The 20,664-nt window shown below is 28.8% G+C and overlaps 2 protein-coding genes across 3 annotated transcripts in view; one reads left to right on the forward strand and one right to left on the reverse strand.

Moving 5' to 3' along the window:
* Positions 1-561: 561 nt before the first annotated feature.
* The window catches only part of LOC148228015 (monocarboxylate transporter 14), a 33,880-nt gene continuing 13,777 nt past the window's right edge, over positions 562-20,664 (forward strand). The window contains exons 1-2 of one of the 2 annotated variants that reach the window (XM_088200865.1): positions 562-1,026; positions 2,516-2,607. The gene's annotated coding sequence lies outside the window, so the exon portion shown is untranslated. The remainder of the gene's footprint in view (positions 1,027-2,515; positions 2,608-20,664) is intronic. The other variant, XM_088200864.1, reaches the window with a different exon arrangement.
* LOC148228016 (general transcription factor II-I repeat domain-containing protein 2-like) lies at positions 15,618-16,721 on the reverse strand. Its single transcript, XM_088200168.1, has one exon. It carries the CDS (start codon positions 16,719-16,721, stop codon positions 15,618-15,620), a length of 1,104 nt encoding a protein of 367 aa, XP_088056294.1.

Consider the following 20,664-nt stretch of genomic DNA (forward strand, 5'->3'; position numbering starts at 1 on the left):
ATTGAGAATTAAAAAAAATGCTTTTACTATTATTTAAAATGGTCAATATAAATTTTTTAGTGAAAAAACTTTCAACCGTCACTACTATGAATTAATAAATTTTAAATTAAAATGTGTTTTTGCAAATTATTTATTTTTATAGTATAAAATGTGTATCCACAAATAAAGCATACTAAATAAATATTAAATTACACCCAACTGAATCATGACTTGAATGATGTAATTTTGAAAGTGAGTTTCAGTATATATAATTAATTTAACACTCACTCTAAAAATTCATTGAAAAGCTAATGTAATTGATTATAAATCAGGGATAGTCGATATACGTTCATACATCAATATTTTAATTTTTTTCACATTCAAATCGATTAACATAACTATAGTAAGCCATTGGCGTCAAAGAGGAAAATGTTTATATTATATATATTTTTAACAAATATTTTTTTTTCGATAGTGTTATTATTGCTTAATTTTTTTTAAATAATAAAAATGTAAAAAATGTTAACAGGCAAAGCGCCTCGACGCTTGATAAAGTAGCAGCAGAATCCATCAAAAGCCTTTAGTATTGTTCGAACTGTCGTTGTAGCAGCACGCCTCGCGTGTGTCAAGCGCGAAAAAGCACGTTTTTAGCACTACACGCGAATCTTATATGACAAACTATTATTTTTGATATTCGCAAAAGTTTTCCATAAGCATTTATAAATAGTTATTTGATTTTAATTAATTTTTGCGCAATCAAAAATTGGCCAAACGACCGCGCCGCGTGGGTCTGAAATGCATCGCTTATGAACAAATTCCAAAAGAAGCGCGTTCGTTTTAAATTGAGAAAAGATCTCTAAGAGTGCCTTTTTGGGTGACTGTGTCAGCGGAAAGTTTCGGTACATGCTGAACGGATTCCAGTGTTTTTGTTTTGCTTTTTTTTTCTATTCGAACTCGACTCGTAAATAAACGGACTTGGTGTCCGTGTGTGCGCAGAGAAAAAAGGAACGTTGCCCCAGGCGCCATCGGATATTACATAATTTGACGGTAAAATATTAAAAAAAAATATCAATATCATTACACAATACTGTATAATAATAAGTTTTATTAATGAAATGTAAATAAAATATATTAAAACTATTTTAATAACATATATTTTATTTGTCGATAAATTTTGGCGATTTAAAAAGTATTTTTAAATCGCTTAGTTGTTACAAAGCATAACAGTAAATTATTTCACAGTATATGTTTAACGATAAAGCATAACTGATAAAACGGAAAGTTATGAAGTTCGAAGTTCAATGAGTTTCGGTGTCATTGATGAATATTTACGATAAATATTCTACAACGAATCAGATCCACTTTTCATTAAAATAATTTAAAAGCAATTTTAATCTGAAATTAACTTATAAATGCAAATTAATTTAATTCATTGAGTAACCATTGAGAATAAAATATTTCATATGGCAATATTTATAATTTATTAAAATTATTTATTAAAAACTTGAATATATTGTCATTTTTTCTCATACTTTTAAATTTCACAGAGAACTATCACATTGTAAATAGTCAATATAACTGACTAAAAATTATATTTATAAATTATATAAAAAAAATATATTATTTAAAGTAAAGTAAGAATTTAAAACAGAATTTATTAAAATAATACATTTATGTGCAACTGTAATAAAATACTACTGAAACTTTTTAATTAAAAGTTTTGTTACTATTATGTTAAAAAAATATGACATCAAAATACTGAATTGCTCATGCACGCGCATATGATAAATATTATAATTTTAGTTGCCTCCTTAGTAATGAGTAGCGCAAGATTATGAGCGCGTCAGTGTCATAACTATTAAAAACAGGATTTCGACTCACATCTAATTTATTTTAAATTAGTATAGCTATTTTTTAATAATACGTATTCAACCCTGATGCTCGTTTGATTAACACATAACTGTTCAGAAAACACAATCAGTAGGCAGAATTTAAATAAAAGTAAATTATTAGTTCAATTTCTCGTGAATAATACAATTTTATTATTTTACCGATATGTTTATATTTAAGAATACCGTTTCTTTCAAGCGATGAATTAAATGTTTCTAGATATATTTAATTATTGTTTTATTATGTTATAAATAAAAAATGTAATAAACTTAAATAATTTTAACAATTGAATACCAACAATAATATTCAAAGCGCATCGGTAGTTATTTAGATAATAATTTAAAATAATTGTTTTTTAAACAAATGAAATAGTTATATTTTTATATGTGGTTCTAGTAACAAACATTTAACTCATCAATAGTGTCTTCATTAATATAGATAAACAATAATACATGTTGTAATAACTGATAACTTTCAAAATATTAGCATATAACTTATACCAATAGTGATAACTATCATATCGATTGTAAATATGTTTCAACTTACGACTCTATAGGGTGTAATCAAATATTGCCATCTCTTTATTACTCATGAATATTGACTTGTGATTTCTGAATCGAGTATATCTCTGTATATATGTGAGTAGCTACTTCATTCGGCAGTCGGATTGCTCTCCATATAGTGTGCGAGTTCGCGACGCATTCGTCTGTTCCAGGGCAAAAAGCTTGATTATACAAGGTATGCTTTATATTACTTACATTTCGTACACCGATATTTTTGAATTTACATGTGTTTATATGGGTCCCGGTTCGTGTTTTTCCCAGTATTTTTATCACACTACATTTTTCTACTATTCCCAGTATAGAGTGATAAATTGTTTACCATAGATACGCACAATAAACCTCGATAACTACACTCGATGACTGTGTTAATCTTATTTGTTAAAATGCTCTTCCTATGAAGAGGTAAAAAAACAATTTTCGGTACTCAATGACGTCAATTATGAATGTAACTAAAAAATACAAAAATAACTCAATTAGAATAAAAATAGAAACGTCGGTTATTATTGGTTTGATCTTTGTAACGAATCAGTGTAGTGTCATTTAATTGATTATTTTGATATCAAAACTATATAAAATACTTTTATGTTATATACTACATTAAAAAAAGTAGTTACTTGAATGAAGAGGGCAATTATCGATTTTTTGTATTTAAAAATATTAGTAAAAGTGTATACAAAAAAGGTTATGATTAGAAATTAATTTGACGTTGAATAATGGTATAATTTTCGTTTAGTTATTTTACAGTTCTATTTTTTGCAAAAATAATTTTACTGTTGATTTTTTACTCTAGTTAACATTTTTTTAAATTTAAAAATAACGGTATTTTTTATATGTAGTCGATTCTATAAATTAATAATGTGGATGTAATGAGAAGAATTGAAAATTTTTGCGTTGACTAAATAATTAAATATATTTACTTTACCGTCATATGATTATTACAAACAGTGATAAAATTACTAGCAAACAAAGTTTTTTCTATGTAATTAAGGTTTATCTTATACTTAAAGCAAAACAATTTATTGTAGTATTGTATCCTTATGTTGTTCTAAACATCTTCACTGATAATTTAGCATATTCAATTTGACCTTTTAGTATATATTTTGCACTTTTTAATCGCCAACATGTTGTATATCCAACGGTGAACGCTAACTAAGCATACGCATTATATTATTTATTTATAATACGTAGTAGTAACCGGCTGTTACTGGATAAAGTTTGTCGAGTACACAAAAATACGTTTGCTTATTCAATTATAGTGTTCGTTTTAAATAATTTCGTCGGATATGTGCAATTTTGTATGCAAAATGCAAAAAATCATAGACTTTCGAACATTATAATTTTAAGGAAAAGTCACATAAAGTTTATCTAAACTACAAATTCATTATTAATTTTGAATTGTATTGCAAAATTCTTCAATTGAGTAACACAAGTTTTCATTAAAAAATGTTCTTATTATTTTATTAAAACCTATAAACCAGATAGCATTTTAGTTTGTGCTGAACTATTTTAGCATAGTGTATTTGCTACTTGTTTAAAATGGATCTGTGAATTTTGTAGTAATTTTTTTATGAATTATGATATTAACTGGAAGATTTTATTTTTTAAGAAAATATTTTACCACAAAAAAATCTACACCAATTGAAAATGTAAAGCAATGTTTAACTCTTATCGAATAATACAATTATCGACTATTTTTTAGCAGGAATAAGAAATAAAATTATGATCGTTTAGTTTTTCACACAATTTCTAGATTCAATCACTATATATCTAAGTTTATTTAAAATAAAATTCTACATTTATAATTCATGCTAATAAAATTTTAACATTAAGCTTTTAAAAATAACTATTTTTTGTTAGTGTTATTAATCAACTTTATTAACCAAAATAAGTGGAAAATTCATTATATATTTTACCAAATATTGTATATAAAACATTCTATATGAATGTTTTAAAATCATCATGATAACTTAATATAATTAATCTTAGTTATAGTCAGATTAATTATTAATCGTTATAATAAAATAGTTACTTCTACCATTTATTTTGAAGACATCTAATGCCTGCACTACACTCTCTGGAAGCTGACCAAGTAATTCAGTTGACTTGGCCAGCTTCGAGCGCTTCCGAACATTGTCGGCAAACGGACCGAAGTCGGAGCTGCTCTTTTGAGCGCGAGTGGTGAGAGTGTTTCGCTCTCTCGCGTGTTAAGTGACGAGAGTGAGAGAGATAATGATATGGTTTTTCGCAAACTGAGATAGAACGAGTAACTCGGTTCAATTTCAGTATGCGCGTAGGCGTCCTATGGTCAACACGAATGACGAGCGCTGCATCTTGGTCACGTGTTCAAGTTATAATACCACATGCTTATCGGGGACTTCAACAGACTCTTACTGACATCTTTGAATATTTTAGGGCACCAAAAAGGATTAATTATATTTTTGATAATATATTCTTCTAACAGAAATCGTTATTATATTTTTTTTCATATAAAATTAAATAATTAGTGGTACTTGATTTTGTTAAAAAAAATCGTTTCGAATATCCTTATGTATTTTCCTAGATCGGTTTATATAAATGTCACACCATAACGAATTATTATTTAGAATCGATAGCGACAAATTATAGGATAGTCACAGATGGGGTGTTCGTATTCTGAAGTATCATTTTTACGCCTTATGGCATTTTGCAAAAGCCGACAAAGATTTTGCGTAAATTGAATATTTACGACCGAAAAGTTTTCACTGATATTGTATTGGTGAGTGCCCACACAAACTTTTATAATTATCAGTAGCGTAATTTGAATAATATGACAATTTAAAAATTGCAATTATTTGGCACATTTTTTGATCGCACGCAAATATGCCAGCTGTACGTGACAGCAGCCGCCGTGCGAACGTCATTCATGGCCGCTGTCCGAACGGCATATGAATTCTGTGGCAGTGTGGCCGCTACTCAGTTTTTAGTTGAACTTCGGTTCGGACAGCTTCCAGAGAATGTACTGCAAGCATAATGTATAACTATTAGGTAACTAAGAAAATAATTGCAATATAATAAACTTCAAATTTAAATAAATTTATCTCAAATAAAAATTAGCTTAATTAATTGAAATAAACACCCGTAGAATCGACAAATTGGTTCCAATTAAGCACACGTTGCTAAACATATTAAAGTACACTTTAATTAGAACAGATTTTGGTCGATTTTTTGACAATAATTCTCAACTGTAATAGTTTCGGCAGATTTAAAAACTTAAGCCTTACACTGAGTGCAGACCACCATAATTTTATTTTTTCTCAAAATGTTTCGAGCTATAATTTTTGTCCAACCATTGTGCAGACCGCCTTCTGTTATCACGAAAGGATAATTTTTTATCGCATATTAAAATACGATTAAAAAATTGCTAGTTTCTATTGCGTACAAACATCATAGAAGCAAATACATAACGGTGATTTTTTTTATTTAGTTTGTGCGGCACCCATATATCAAGCTTTTTTTATTTTGATTCATAACTGTGAAATTACCACGATAAAAAAACTATTTCTGTTGTGATTATTTCAGTTTCATTCAGTTCGTGCGGTACCCATATGTCAACCATTTTCTTAGCCATTTTAATAAGTCCAAACATCTAGAATTTTTGTGCATGGTTCTGATACAACTAAAATAAATAGTCTTTATTGTTAAATATCATAATTAAAACTATTATTTTTGGTTATTGATAACGTTACAAATATTTTCGATTAATTTGTCGTTTACTATTCCATACTCGAATAGTTGAAAATAACGAACATATAAAATTTCTAGTCGTTATCAGTTGAATCATCTTCAGGACTCTTATCTGCAGCATGTAATTTTTAGAACCAACATTACAAGCAGTTTCTGCTGCTTAAAATCCATTTTAAACTATTTTAATTTACATCTTTAATTCCATAGCTTAATTTGTAGCCAAATTAATAATATAACAGACTGAAAAATTAATTTATCATAAATATTAGCATTTACATTAATATGATTTTAATTTTATTTAAATGCAGACGTGTTCCAAAGAAAGTTATAACACACTCTTAAAAATAAATAGTGTCTATTACTTCAAGTTTCTATTATACCACTGGTTGTTATATAGATTTTTATTTTTATTTTGTTAAAATAAGACATTATAGTAAACTTATTTTCTTCATCAAATACATGCGTGTTTTATGTTTTAATCTTATATTTAAATAAATAATATTTTCTGGTAATGTTTTGATAAGTATGACGTATATGAATATTTAATTGTCATTTAATTACAACATTTTTTACAGTTTATACGTCACAATTATTGAATCTTATAAATATTTGATTAATTTAAATAATTGCTTAAATTATTTTTATAGCTTTATTATAGAATCGGTCATCGTATCGTAATCTTATCAGACAAACTTTGCATGTCAATATATTTGCAAATTAATGACCTTATGAAAAGATCATCGGCATATTATAAAATATGTATATATTCGCAACAAAGAATAAAATCGAAAACGAAAAAAGTGAAGCGTGATTAATAGTCATGATAACATTATGCATAAAGTGCTAACAACAATAAAAAGTAATTCTTTGTTGGTCAGATATAGAAAATATAATATTCTAGTGATAAACCATATCGCCATAAATCTGTTGTGCAAAACAAACACGTTTACGTTTTAATACACTATATCGCTTTGTCATTATAAAAATTAAAAAAGAAGTGTGTCACATAAATATTGCTAGTGCATTAGGGCTGTTGGTTAAAGAGGGCGACGCGTAGGTGAATAATTGTAATTGTAATTGGAGAAATTTCAAGTGGGTGCTATAGTAAAATTATAGAGTAAAGATTAAACGAGTCTATGTAGGTGTATATATTATGTGAAATGCAAATAAAGCATATTAATTGGATATCTTTCACACAAGTTTTAAAAACTTGCATTTCCAGTATGATAAACCTGTGATTGAATTCCATATGGAATTTGGCCTTTTTCAATTAATATCGTGTCTAGAAGATCAAACTTTGTGACTATATAGTATATGATTATAATTCAGATCGATAATCACAAATCAGGTTTTCCTAGATTTTCCTAAGCTCACGGATGAATGATGAATTTATGTCATGCATAATGATATCCACTGATTGTAACAATAGTATATAATTATTACAATAACATATGATTTCAGTCTAGTGTCCTACTACATACTTAGTAGTTGTAGATTGGCTTTACTCTATTATAAAGTATTATTTATTTTATGTAACACATATGTTACAAAGAAAGATTTACAATGAATATATTGTGATTAATTTATTTATTAAATTTAAATTAAACTGCTGTGCATTAAAACTGTCAAACCGTTTCAAGGGGAACTTAACAGTTTTACATATTTAATTCAATAATATTTTTTTAAATTTTAATTTCACCAAAAATACTGCACTTAATATAAACATGAACATAATAAAATGACATTTTTTATTTAAAAAAAATTTCATTAATTTAATTAAATAAATTTGAGGTGAAAGGTGGCAATTATACATACCGCCGCAATAGTAGTTTATTGATTTTTTTATATGTTGTTCAATGAATGATCGGTGGACGAGGCACCGCCGGCCGTCGCGCTCCCGTCGTGGTCCACCTGAATGTGTTTCCAACGTCGCCGTTTCGTCAGTGTTGCTAGAGTGTCGCTTAGTTTTTATGGCCAAGTAAATCGGCTCTCCATACTACAATAAATAAATGTATGCTAACAAAACTGCATTACTTTAAATCTAAACTAATTAAATTAATATATGTGTTGTGTCAACTGCCTTCTGCTTTATAATGAGTTGATTAACAAGCATATCAACATAACTTTTCATAACGTCTTTTGAATTATTCAATAAGTAGATACTCTGATTTACATATAATTCAAGAACACATCGAATTATACAATATAATAATGTGTTAATAAAATAATATGTTATTATGTGTGTGAACCCCAGGGCGATCATGTGCACATATAATAAACATTACAAAAATGTAATTGTGCATAGATATGATAAGTATTCGTGTCAATGCAATTTATATTCGATCATGTGATAATTGCCATCGATTAGCAATTTTCCATTAGCGAAAGTGAGTGAGAATATGCTGTTAATGATTAACGCCTCGATTTATTGATATCAATCGGCATATTAAGATTCTATTTGTCTGATTAAGATTGCAGATTGATAAACACGATTTCAATCTAAATCCTTGGCAGTGATTCTGTATATTTACTATACGTACCGATCAAGGTGAACGATTTGCTTTAAATTCTGAAATAAATCAGAGATTAATTTGTATGTATGTATACAATGATCCAAGGTAATATTAATCTACTTGGAAGATCGTTTTTTTGTATTTTAGTTTATCGAGTACATTTATACAGTACGCCATATAGTTTATTTTCCATCGCTTGTGTTTGAACACCTGTAAAAAATATACTGGCAATGCTCGTGGGTGTTGCGTCAGACGCGAAAACTGTGTCAAAAATACAGAGTCAATTTTGTTTACAATAACGCAGTATGTGTGTACTGGTTTAACTTTCCAGTTAAGTTTAAGTATCGCCGACGTCGTCGGCCCTGAGTGTTTAATTGATTTGCGAATCAAACATTGATTATTGATGTCACAGTCAAATAAAAACGGTACTTTAAATACCAAATTTATATTCAATTATAATTGGTATACATAGATCTAATTTATTTTGTTGCTACGCAATTAAGAACCACAATATAGTAGTAAGAATTTTTACTTTAAGTGATCTAAATTTAGAACGAATCTTTTCCACAAACTAAAATGAGATCATACAATGAACTTGAAATAGTCAATAGTATTGACTTTATTAAATATAATTTACTGATTTATTTTTTTACGATATATTTAAAAAAAAAATATATCGTTGAACTGTGAACCATTCTGAAGAATTCTTCAAGCAAGTTTATGCGTCTTAATACGTTTAAAGATATTCAAAAGATTATATAATTTATAGATAGTTAATTGCTATTGTTATTTTAATCCACTTACATTTTAAATTTTTCATCATTAATATATATTATAATGCTGGTTCGAGACAGTTCTGGCGAATCGCAGATGAGGTTGTTTGTGGGCCAATTGCATCGCTACTTTTACGCCTTGAAAGTGAAACGACCAAATAATGACTCCAACGATCGTTAACAAATGGGTAGAATAACACTTGTGCCTAATTAATTCACTGAAACGCCAATGAAAATATAATTTCATTGTAACATATACAAATACTAAAAAATATATAACCAAATATTCCATCTCTGATGATCAAAAAGTCGTCTTTATTGATGCAATAATCATTACATTTTAGATAATTCTATCTATATTACAACTTTTTTGAGGTACTGTACATTTAGGATAGCTTATTTATAAACTGTTAGTTTCTTAAGTAAATTACAAAGGTTTTATTTCCCACGCAGAATAAAAAAATAGGATGTTTTGATAATAAATTAAAGAAAATACTTAACATATATTTGCTGAGCAGTGCGTAAAATTGATCTTGTGTTATTTTCATTAAAGAAAAAGTCGGTCGTTAATTGATATTTTCTTAATAAAGTGCAGAGATGTATTTGGCCACACAGATATTATTGGATATCTTATTATATAAGTATTAAAACGGCTTGTTTGATATTCCACTCTATTGCATCATATATTTTGGTTCAACATTATAGTTAAAACATATTTTAAAATCATTTCGTTTTTAATAGTTTTGACGCCATTCTAAGTTAAAAATATGTAAATAATTTTTCTATGCTATATTTTAACTTTATCTAAAAATCTAAGTTACAGTGGAATAACCGTTATTTGACTCAAGTGTTATATTTGATTCGTCGCTAATCTTTGATAGTAGAAGCACTTGAGTAATCTTAGATAGTACGTTTCAATTGGTTGTGAAAGGATTTATTTTTTTTATATATATTTTCATTTAAAATTATACCGTTGGGTGTTCCAATGTGTACTTAACGATGAGATTTGCCTCAAATGATATATTGTACGTATAGCACGATAAAAAATAGTTATAAAATATGGTCTTGCAAATAGTCTAGTTTTGTATCTGTGGAGCTCTGTAGGTCAGGTCGGAGAGGACCGGATATCGGCTGACTCTCAGGGTCAATCTTCCTAGATGAATATTAATCAAAATTATCGAATCGAATTTTTGAATGTGTATAAGCATCCTGCGCTGATGATGCTCTTTTATCTAGATTCTGGAAATTCAAAGGATAAGATAAAGCTCTCAGGTAAAACGGCACTTAAATGCATAAAAGCTGAATTTCTGAGAGTTGCTCTTATCCTTTTTAATACAACCATAAATAACGGTTTTTAAATTTAGAGGATAAGATATTTATGAAGAGGTTTATGTTTGTGCATAAATACTCTTAACATTTACAATTATCAGAAAAAAGCCCTCTCGTATATATTTTATTATTAATATACATATGTATACGATTATGATTATATTTTAACGTAAAACTTCATTCAGCAATAAAAGTAATGTATTAATAGAGAAGAGAATGATTTGCGTAACAATTGAGACGAATCCGTATAACGACTACGATTTAATTATTTTTGCCAATTTTGGACGACACAAGTCATGAACTCATTCATTCACCGAAATAAAAATCACGATGGCAATTAGTGACATGATCTAATTAATCAATGAGCCAATAAAACATGAGAGGGCATTATTATCTGTTGAGAAAGCAACGTTTAAATTGCGCTAATTAATAAGAAGAGGACTATAAAATATTTTTCATTAATAAGAGCGATCGTTCGTTTTAGAAAGTTTATTATTGAACATCGATTAATAGACGAACCGATAACTATCGTTTATGCTTCATAATATATATATGTATGTATATATAAAAACAAGGCTAGTGAACTCAATACTGAAACGTTTAGGGTCATTACTTCCTACTGTGAGTATGCATTGGAATTATGGCGCCAAGAAGAAGCGAAGAATACCTAAACGTTCGACATTTTACATGCATATTCATGTAAAACACAATTACCTATATTCTTTTAGTTTCTATCATAGAAAATGACGAACTCGTGCTATGAGAGCAGCTGCGCCTCTGAATTTAAATTAGCTTATAAATTTTAACACTGGTATTTTTTTAATAAAATAATATTAATCTGCTTTATATACATACATATATAGAATGTATCATAAACACTCTATATTTTTTCACTATAACAGTGTAAATATTATGCCTATAAGAAACGTATAGTTATCGATCTATAAAAGGTAAAAAAGTAAGGTTTAATTTGTTCTTACAGTAAAAACTATTTGTGTTTAAATTGAAGTCCAATTTTTTTTGCTACTTAAATTCTTATAAAGATATTCGATCATTCTACCTTATTTTTTAATGAGTTCATTACATCGGATAACCTTCCACTCCTTTATTTATTATGAACGTCACTCAACCCTTATTTAAATTCACGATACAAGTTTGCTACATTTTGCCTGTTCATCATGACGTCCTTGCCATAAACAGAAACAAGTTTTTGATGAATCATTAATTTGGTATTGACACAGTCGTTTTTAAACACACGAGAGTTTGTGTCGATTTAGCGTGAGCTCCACTGGTGGCAAGCTCAGATCTGAACTCTCGTGAATTGCAATGAAAAGTGATTATCGTGCAGCAGAAAAAATCACAAGTTTTCTGTCCAGCATCTTCTTATACTTATGTTAAAAATGTATACGTAAAACAGGCATTGGTGGTTTTGCTACCTGCTCGGATCGACCGTTTCTTACTGTATTTTGTCTGTTCTAAAAGCAAAAATCTCGTTTTAAAAGCATTAATTGAGTCAGAAAGTCAATTTTTTTATTTATATGCGTTAATATTTTTTAAACATATTGTATAAATAATTTAGAGTGTTTGCCACAAACATTTCTAGCACATCTTGTTTATAAGGTTGATATATATATAAGGACGGAATAACGTAGTCCGTAACATCTCAGAGGTTGAAGGTTCGAGGCCCAACAGCGGCACTCGATTTTTTATTTATAAAAAACCCGACCCCAGCTGTAGTGACATCCATTGGTTATAAATTATATTACACATAATACTTTATACTTATTAATGTAATATAGATGGCATCGATTCCCATATTTTCATTATATCTGATTGACTTACTCAGTTGTTACAGATTTATTCCGTTGAATCGCATTGCCAGTGGCGTAGCTAGGGTATGTGCCGCCCAGGACAATCCTTAAAATTGCCGCCCTCCCATACATTTTTTGCAGGGTCATTAAATCATAAAATAATAAATTGGTTATTATTAAGCTCTTTTTATTTGTGGATTTATATATGTCTTAGTGCATTCAGGGCAGACGATCCCATCGCGAATATGCCGCCCCCAAGCAAGTGCCGCCCGGAGCGGCCCGCCCCCCGTAGCTACGCCACTGCGCATTGGGCTTACTCCTGTAAAGTTACAACGGAAGATTTAATAAAAAATAAAATTTAATTATTTATAATAATTATTTTGTATTTATTTACTTAATTTTTGTTATGGATATTTTATTTTAATATTGTAAACATTTAAAGCAAACTCATCCCCACTCCGACTATCATATGCCTGACGTTCGTGACGTCACAGCAATGCTACTAATGAGCAGTTTTACCTTTCTAAAGATGCTGTTGCTTTAATTTGATTTATTACCAGCACAAGAGATGGGTTCGAACTCTTAATTTCAATGTGAATAGTATATAATTATTATTCAGATCGATTATCATAGATTAGATCTTCCTAGATTTTCCTAATTTCACGGATGAATGATTACAATAAAATCGAATTTATTGTATGCTGTAATAATAGTATATAATTAATAAAATAGATTATGATTTTAGTTTAGTGTTTGTTTATCCCATTGTAACGCATTGGGCTAACGCCTGTCATATCACAGTGAAAGATTTACAACATCAAAAATAATAAAAATAATTATTAATTTATTGTTTATCGATTATGATACACAGTTCTGCTCAATATAATCGATATGTGCTTTAATATTTATGATTATTTTTGTATTTCTTTTGGATGAATGTACGATTTTCAATGTCAAGTTTGTTCGACGTTTGACGTCATCACTGAAAACTTTTGCTTTCTTTGCTTCAATTACGCTAACGCCTTTGTTAATTTTCTATAAGCCGTACAATTGGCAGCGAATTGACTTTAATTGTGTTGAAGTGGATCGAATTATCCACGCTCTGGAGTAAAGAAAACATTCTCGATACGGTGATATATTTTTACGAAAAATACCAAAAAATAATAATATATTTATTTACGTAACCGCAGTTTCCTATCTATGCGATAGCTAGTTTGTTTTGTCACATTTTTGATAATCACCATATTTAACCAACTTTTAAAACGTGAACATTTGCTCTTTAAAACGATCTGATAACACGCTGTAGCTAAAAAATATGAATTGATCGCTTATTGATATCGATACCGAAATTTTTCATCGCATGTTTTTCACCTTTTAATTACTGGTAAAATCTTGTAATAGCTAGAATAATGCGATAAATGAGCTACATTTGATAAGAACGCAATTTCGCTTTATGTAACGCGGCTGAAAGTAAATGCATAATATTTAGTTTATTCATATGAAAAATTTACTTAATAAATTAACATTAAATCAAACAAGCTACTGTTTATACAGTAACTTAACACTATCTAGTTAAAACTGACGTCGGTATAATTAACAAGTATTGTTTTAAAATATGATTTATTTTTAACTTATACGTATTTTTCGGTGCAACAAAACATTTACTCCCGGATGTGTCAAACGTCAATATATATTAAACTGCGTTTTGGTTTCGTAGATTGTGTGAAATAAAATAAAATATATATAATAGTATATACATATAATCATGCGATTGATCTACTGACAAACATTTACTCGTTCTAAAACCTTGAAATGTATTAAATTTGTGGCAAATTCGATTTACGTTCATTATGATCAAGCGACGCGTTGACAACGCTAACTACAAATTAAACTTCAGCATAATATTTATTCAACTCGGTTCATAAACATAAATAATTTGCATTCATATTGATTTTATTATTTTTATTTAAATCTTCTGATGTACTATTGATTTATTTAATCTTCTGTTGTAAGCCCAATGCGTTACAATGGGGTATATTTATACCAACTGAGTAAGTCTGAGAATCGGTGACGTCTATATTAATAATTATAAATTATTATCTGTAATATAATTGAGTAAAACATGGTCTGGTCTAAAGAAAGATTAATATTCTATTATATTTTTAATATTTATTTCCAAATTTCTGTTCTTAAAAACTAATAATCAAAATAAATTGTTAGATATTATTCTACATAGATATATTATTAATCACATTTTTTTTCTTCATTTTGTCTTCAATATATTGACATTAACAAAAAGTTAAAAATTGTAATATATTTAATTAATATTGAAATATTTGTTATATTATTAATATGATACGTAGCTCGTCCCCAGTAAATATTCATGGTCTTAAATTTAATAATTTGTGTATTTTTTCCTTAATTTATCTTATCTTTTATTACTATTAGTATTATTTTATCTATTTATTTCCTCTTATAAAGTAAAAAATGGTTATGAGCCAACAATTTGTACTTTAAAGTATGCATTTTCCTGTATTTTTAATCTTGTAATACAGGGGTGTCAAACTCAAAAGGCACCAAGGGCCGCATAAGGTATTTTGAGCACGCCGGCGGGCCACATCAAAAAACTTAAGAATCACTGTAACATTTCGTATTATATTTAATTAATTTACATACTTACTACAACGGCTACATTAAGCTATTGTCTCTTAACGCTAAGTATAATAATTTTGATCGAAATTTTGAAGGATGGGATGAAAAAAATATAACATTACATTATCAAAAAAAAAATACAATTTATTTATTACAAATACAATTTTTTATTTTTGCCCTGAGGTTTGATGCCTCTTTTTTATCACAATTGTTTTTAAATTTGGCTTAAATGTATTTGTTGTTCCCACCTTCATTAGGGATGACAAATGTTTATCATTAAGCCTTGTTCTTTGGGATGTTTTTGTTAATTTAAATGGAACCGAACATTGCCATAATTTTTATTGACAGTTTTTTTAAGTTCGTATAGCTTTTGGGAAGGTATGACTAAAAACCAGGTATCTCCACTTCTAAATATTTAGCTCTGAGCGTAGAATCAGACTGCATTTCTAATAATTCCATCTGCAAGTTTTCTTTTGCTTTTACAAAGTCAAAGTTGAACGGTGCTGAGAATAATGAAAATTGTTCATCCAAAGATGAGAAATTACTAAATCTATTCTGAAATTCTTCCAACAACAAATCCAGGTGACTTTCATATTTAGAAAAGGTAAATATGGATTCAGTATTAACATTGTTTTTGAGTTCTTTGCAGTTAGGAAAATGAACCAAATTTTCACGTGACAACTGTGTCTTCCATAACTTTAGTTTTGTAATGAAGCATTTGATATCATCGTACAACTGAGTGATGAGTTTGTTTTTGCCTTGTAATTTCAAATTAAGATCACTTAAATGTGCAGTAATATCCACAGCAAATGCTAGATCATGGACCAAACTATCATTCTTTATTTCATCCGTGTTTTTACCTTTAATCTCCAAAAATAAAATGATTTCTTGTCTTAGCAAATAAAATCTTTTCAACACTTTATGACACGATAACCATCGAACTGCCGTGTAGAATGGAACATCTGTGAACTCATTATCCATATCTTCTAACAGCTGACTGAATTGACGATGGTTGAGAGCATTTCCTTTGATAAAGTTCACTGTTTTTGTAACCAAACTAAGCACGCGGTCCAATGGTAATGTCTTTTTACACAAATTTTGTTGATGAATAATACAGTGAAAATGGACAAATGATGAATCTGGATACAAGTTGTTAATTTTTGTTCGCAATTTGGCAGCAACACCATTATGCTTGCCAGACATATTCGCTGCACCATCAGTAGATAAGCACACAAGTTTACTCAAATCAAAATCATAGTCATCCAAAATCCCCTCGACTTTTTCAAAAATGTCTTCGCTTTTCGTTGTATCGTGCATTGGAATCAATTCGATGAGTTCTTCGTAAACATTGAATTCAGTGTCACAGGCCCTGATAAACACTGCGAGCTGTGCGATTCCTGTGATGTCAACAGTCTCGTCCAACGCAATAGAATAATGCTCAAATTTGCATGATGCAGCCTTCAATTGTTGTTTCAGATCATCCGCCATTTCATCAATACGTTCAGCTACAGTGTTTCTAGTTAATGATATGTCCTTAAATAACTGCACAATTTCGACTGAAATATTCGCGGGCAGACGGGTCGCTTCTAATGAGACTGTTTTCGAGCGAATAGCCCTTAGTTGTCGAAATCGTCGCGAACTATAGTAATTTGAGGTTAAAAACATAGGGATGTTCAAGAGCGCGCGCTCGCTAATTATTGTAACGCGACTTTTACTCAGTTTTAATTACATATTACTAAAAATCAATATACTTAAATAAATCTGATCAAAAAAACCTTTTGCGTGGACAATTAATGAAAATACCGCGGGTACCCGCGGGCCGCAAAAAAATTGCTTACGGGCCGCGAGTTTGACATGGCTGTTGTAATAAACGTTTACATATAAAAACGTGCTTTAGAGTGCTGCAAGATCAAAATTTGATTCATTGCTGTTTATTATTTAATTAGTGACATAAACTCAGCAGTTATTCACTTGAACTTAATATAAGAATGTACAAATATAATAGTGTGATTATTGATTCTTCATCTGATACGATAGTTTATCATTCAAAATTGATAAATGTCAGATTGTAGCATTTTTTATATAAAAGGTATAAAGATAATGTTGAGTTTTTGATTAATGATTACTTTTAGATTAATTCGCACGTGATTATTATTTTTAATAGAGCATACAAAACGATCTGGTTTGTGATATATTGTAGTTAACAATATGCACAAAAAATGTAATTATATATATGATCCAATTTCAGTTTCCGAACATTTAAAAAAAATCAAATTTAAAGATATCTTCAGATTTTTGTGACATATTAATTAAAAGCTGTTATACTAATTTATAATTGATAAATTAATTTCTAGTGTTCCACTACTTACTTATAGGTGTTGATTGTGTTTACCTTGTTGTAAGCCTTGTTGTAAGATTTACAATAAATATAGACTATATTCAATGTATCTTTTAAATAGTCGATGGTTACAACTGGTCGTTTTTAACGAATCTACAGCATATCGCGTGAAATTTGATTTACAGTTGACATGACGACAAAATAATCTCGCTTTTTAGCGTATCTCATGCTGGTTTATTTAATTATCAATATTTTGCACAGCAAATGTTGAAACAACACGTTGGTGATGTGAAAATGTTATATAAATTGTACGCGAGTTTATTTTTGCATATATTGTGTAAATTTGCTAATTCGTACTGTGTAATTTGAGTTAAATTGTGTTCGTATACACTAAATCATGACTGAGACATTAGCGGTATGTTCAGCGACGAAAGTGTGTTTAAATAAATATTTAGATGGGGAGCATCTGTCGAGATAACTATGTTTATCGACAGTGTGACGTTGTGTCGCGTGGTCTGAACTTTGCGATTCATAGTGCTCAATTTGCACACCTTTTGCTAAAAAACATCATAAATAAACTTATGCCAGCGTCTCTTCTTGTGCTTTCAATGTCTTCTGTATCTGTGGGAACAGGAAATAGTCATATCCGATAAACACAATAAGTGTAGCATCACGACGTTGTTGTTTTTGACCAAAAAATTAAGTATGAGCCGGCTTGTTATCGTGGTCCAAAACCAAAAAGTTGTTTGCCCAAAATTCTGATTGTCTTACGCAAATGGCGTTAAGCTGTAATATTCTTTATTGCCCGTACTTTTTAATGGTAAGAATTCATAATGGACTTTGTCGCTACAATAAAAAATCAGTAAGGAGAAACTTGACATTCGATCGAACTTGACGTGTTGTTTTTACATGATTCATTACGAACCTTTAATAAGATTATTTGATCTTTGTTTCGATATTTTAACCATATTAATCTAATACAACAATTGCTCTCAATTCTTTTCGATGCCGTTTTTATTATTTTGAAGCAAATTAATATTTGCAAAAGTAAAGAATAAATATTTTTTGTTAAAAAATCCACAAAATACAAATTTCCGAGTTAATTCGGGCATGACCGGGAAGGGGTTAAAATCAATCGACTGCAACATATTTTTTTGCGTTTTTGCTGACGAAAAGGAAGGCAATAAATCGGAAATTTAACGCCCAATTTGTTATATTTTACTCATGAACTATTTCTAAAACACTTCAATAAATATATAGCCGATTGTCTTTAAATATGCAGTTGCTGAGTTCGTCCTTAATATTCTCAACGCCTCATATAGGTACTACATTCATGAATACACAATACCTATATGTTTATTTGATAATGAAATAGTTGTTCTGTATTAATATTAACATCAACATTTACACCGTTCATGAATTTCACTTAGCAAAATATGTAGCTTATTCTGTCCAGAAAATAAATTTTTCGTCACAATAATTTCGGCATAATATTTCTCTCATTCGCTAATTCCCCTTTTAATCTTTTTATTTGATAGATTTATCCAAAGGACCAATCAATGGTGTTTTTCTTCGACTAAAGAACATATTTTTTAAATACCAGCATAGTCATAGTTCATGAGCAACAATTTTATTTCGCCAGCCAGCACAACATACACAATAGAGTAGAAAGTTTTAAAACTTAGCTTGCTTGTAATATGGAAAACGGCTTCGAACATAATTATGTAACGTTCATCATTAGCTTAACTACTGATGTTTCATCCTAAGAGCTGATGCTCCTAATATCAAAATATAAATAATCCTATATTGTACAATATAAATCTTTTTAAAAGAAATATTTTTTTCATGTAAATAATAAATTTTATTATTAAACTCTAATTTAGAATAACACAAAATAGCTATATATAATTATGGTATTGTATTTTCTTTAAATATTTTACTAATATCAGTTAGAAGTGAAAATATATCTAAGTATAATTGAAAATCATTATAAAATTTCCACAATTGCTAAATAATTATTTACTACATTATCGACTGACGTCATTACATTTTTATTGGCATGATTTTGTTAACTTTAATACTTTTCATCGTTAAAACGTGCGTTATTTCTTCGGTCGAGTTATGCTTTACAAAACGGTTAAAATTCTTAACACAGAAATTAAATAAAACTAGCAAGGACATACTGGTTATTAAAGGGTAAAACACACTTGTGTTGCACATGTGAGCTTGAACGTTTTTTTATATGGATGTTATATTAAACAGATCAGTTTTTTTAATTAAAAAATACATATGGCAAATATATTTTGTATATAAAAAATATTTTTACTGTTGATAAAATTAATTGATTTATACAGTTGAAAGTATAATAAAGCCATTTAATTTCATTTATAGAATAATTATTGAAATATAAATCATATTAATCTAATTAGATGTAAACGATGCAAAAATTACTTTAATTATATAGATTTTAATAGTTATTTAAAAGAAACGCTGCACGAGTTCATTGAACAATATCTGCGAAACATAATTCGCAGAAATGTATTATACATTCTGTATGGATGGATGTACTACGCATGAGTTTCTAATTCATGTAAGATTATTCTTGAAACGTATATGTTTTATTTATTTATGGTAAATTATTTCAGCTTATAAAGTATTTTATATATAGTACATATTTTTACATTACTGTTATAAATTTGCGGGACTCAATAAAGCAACCAATTTAAATAAATGCAGTTCTCACGGACCGTGTGGTACAGAAGTTATATTTTAAATGCCCTCGGAATAAAGAAGTCTCCCCTAATTATAATAGTATGTTAATTAAGATATGTTGAAAGCATTAAGAACAAAATTTCTTCATCTTACCGTCTAAAAATATCTATGAAGCGTTTGTTGCTGAGCAAAACTATGATTGAGCGATGATATATATGTCAGTTATATATTTAAAATAGTTACCTAATTAAGAGAGCAAACTGCATAAATATATTATTTCATAAATGATACTGCTTAAATTAAATTATCTGCTGCACAAAATATTAGTGAAATATTCAAAATATATCTTTAAATATATAATATACAGCTGATCCAAAAAAA

This window comes from Plectrocnemia conspersa, unplaced genomic scaffold, assembly GCF_051122295.1.
Source record: "Plectrocnemia conspersa isolate PC_06_02 unplaced genomic scaffold, ASM5112229v1 ptg000012l, whole genome shotgun sequence".
Taxonomy (NCBI): Eukaryota; Metazoa; Arthropoda; class Insecta; order Trichoptera; family Polycentropodidae; genus Plectrocnemia; species Plectrocnemia conspersa.

Coding starts and splice junctions, on each gene's coding strand:
- LOC148228016 (XM_088200168.1), bottom strand. CDS start 16,721: ATGGCGGATGATCTGAAACAACAATTGAAGGCTGCATCATGCAAATTT.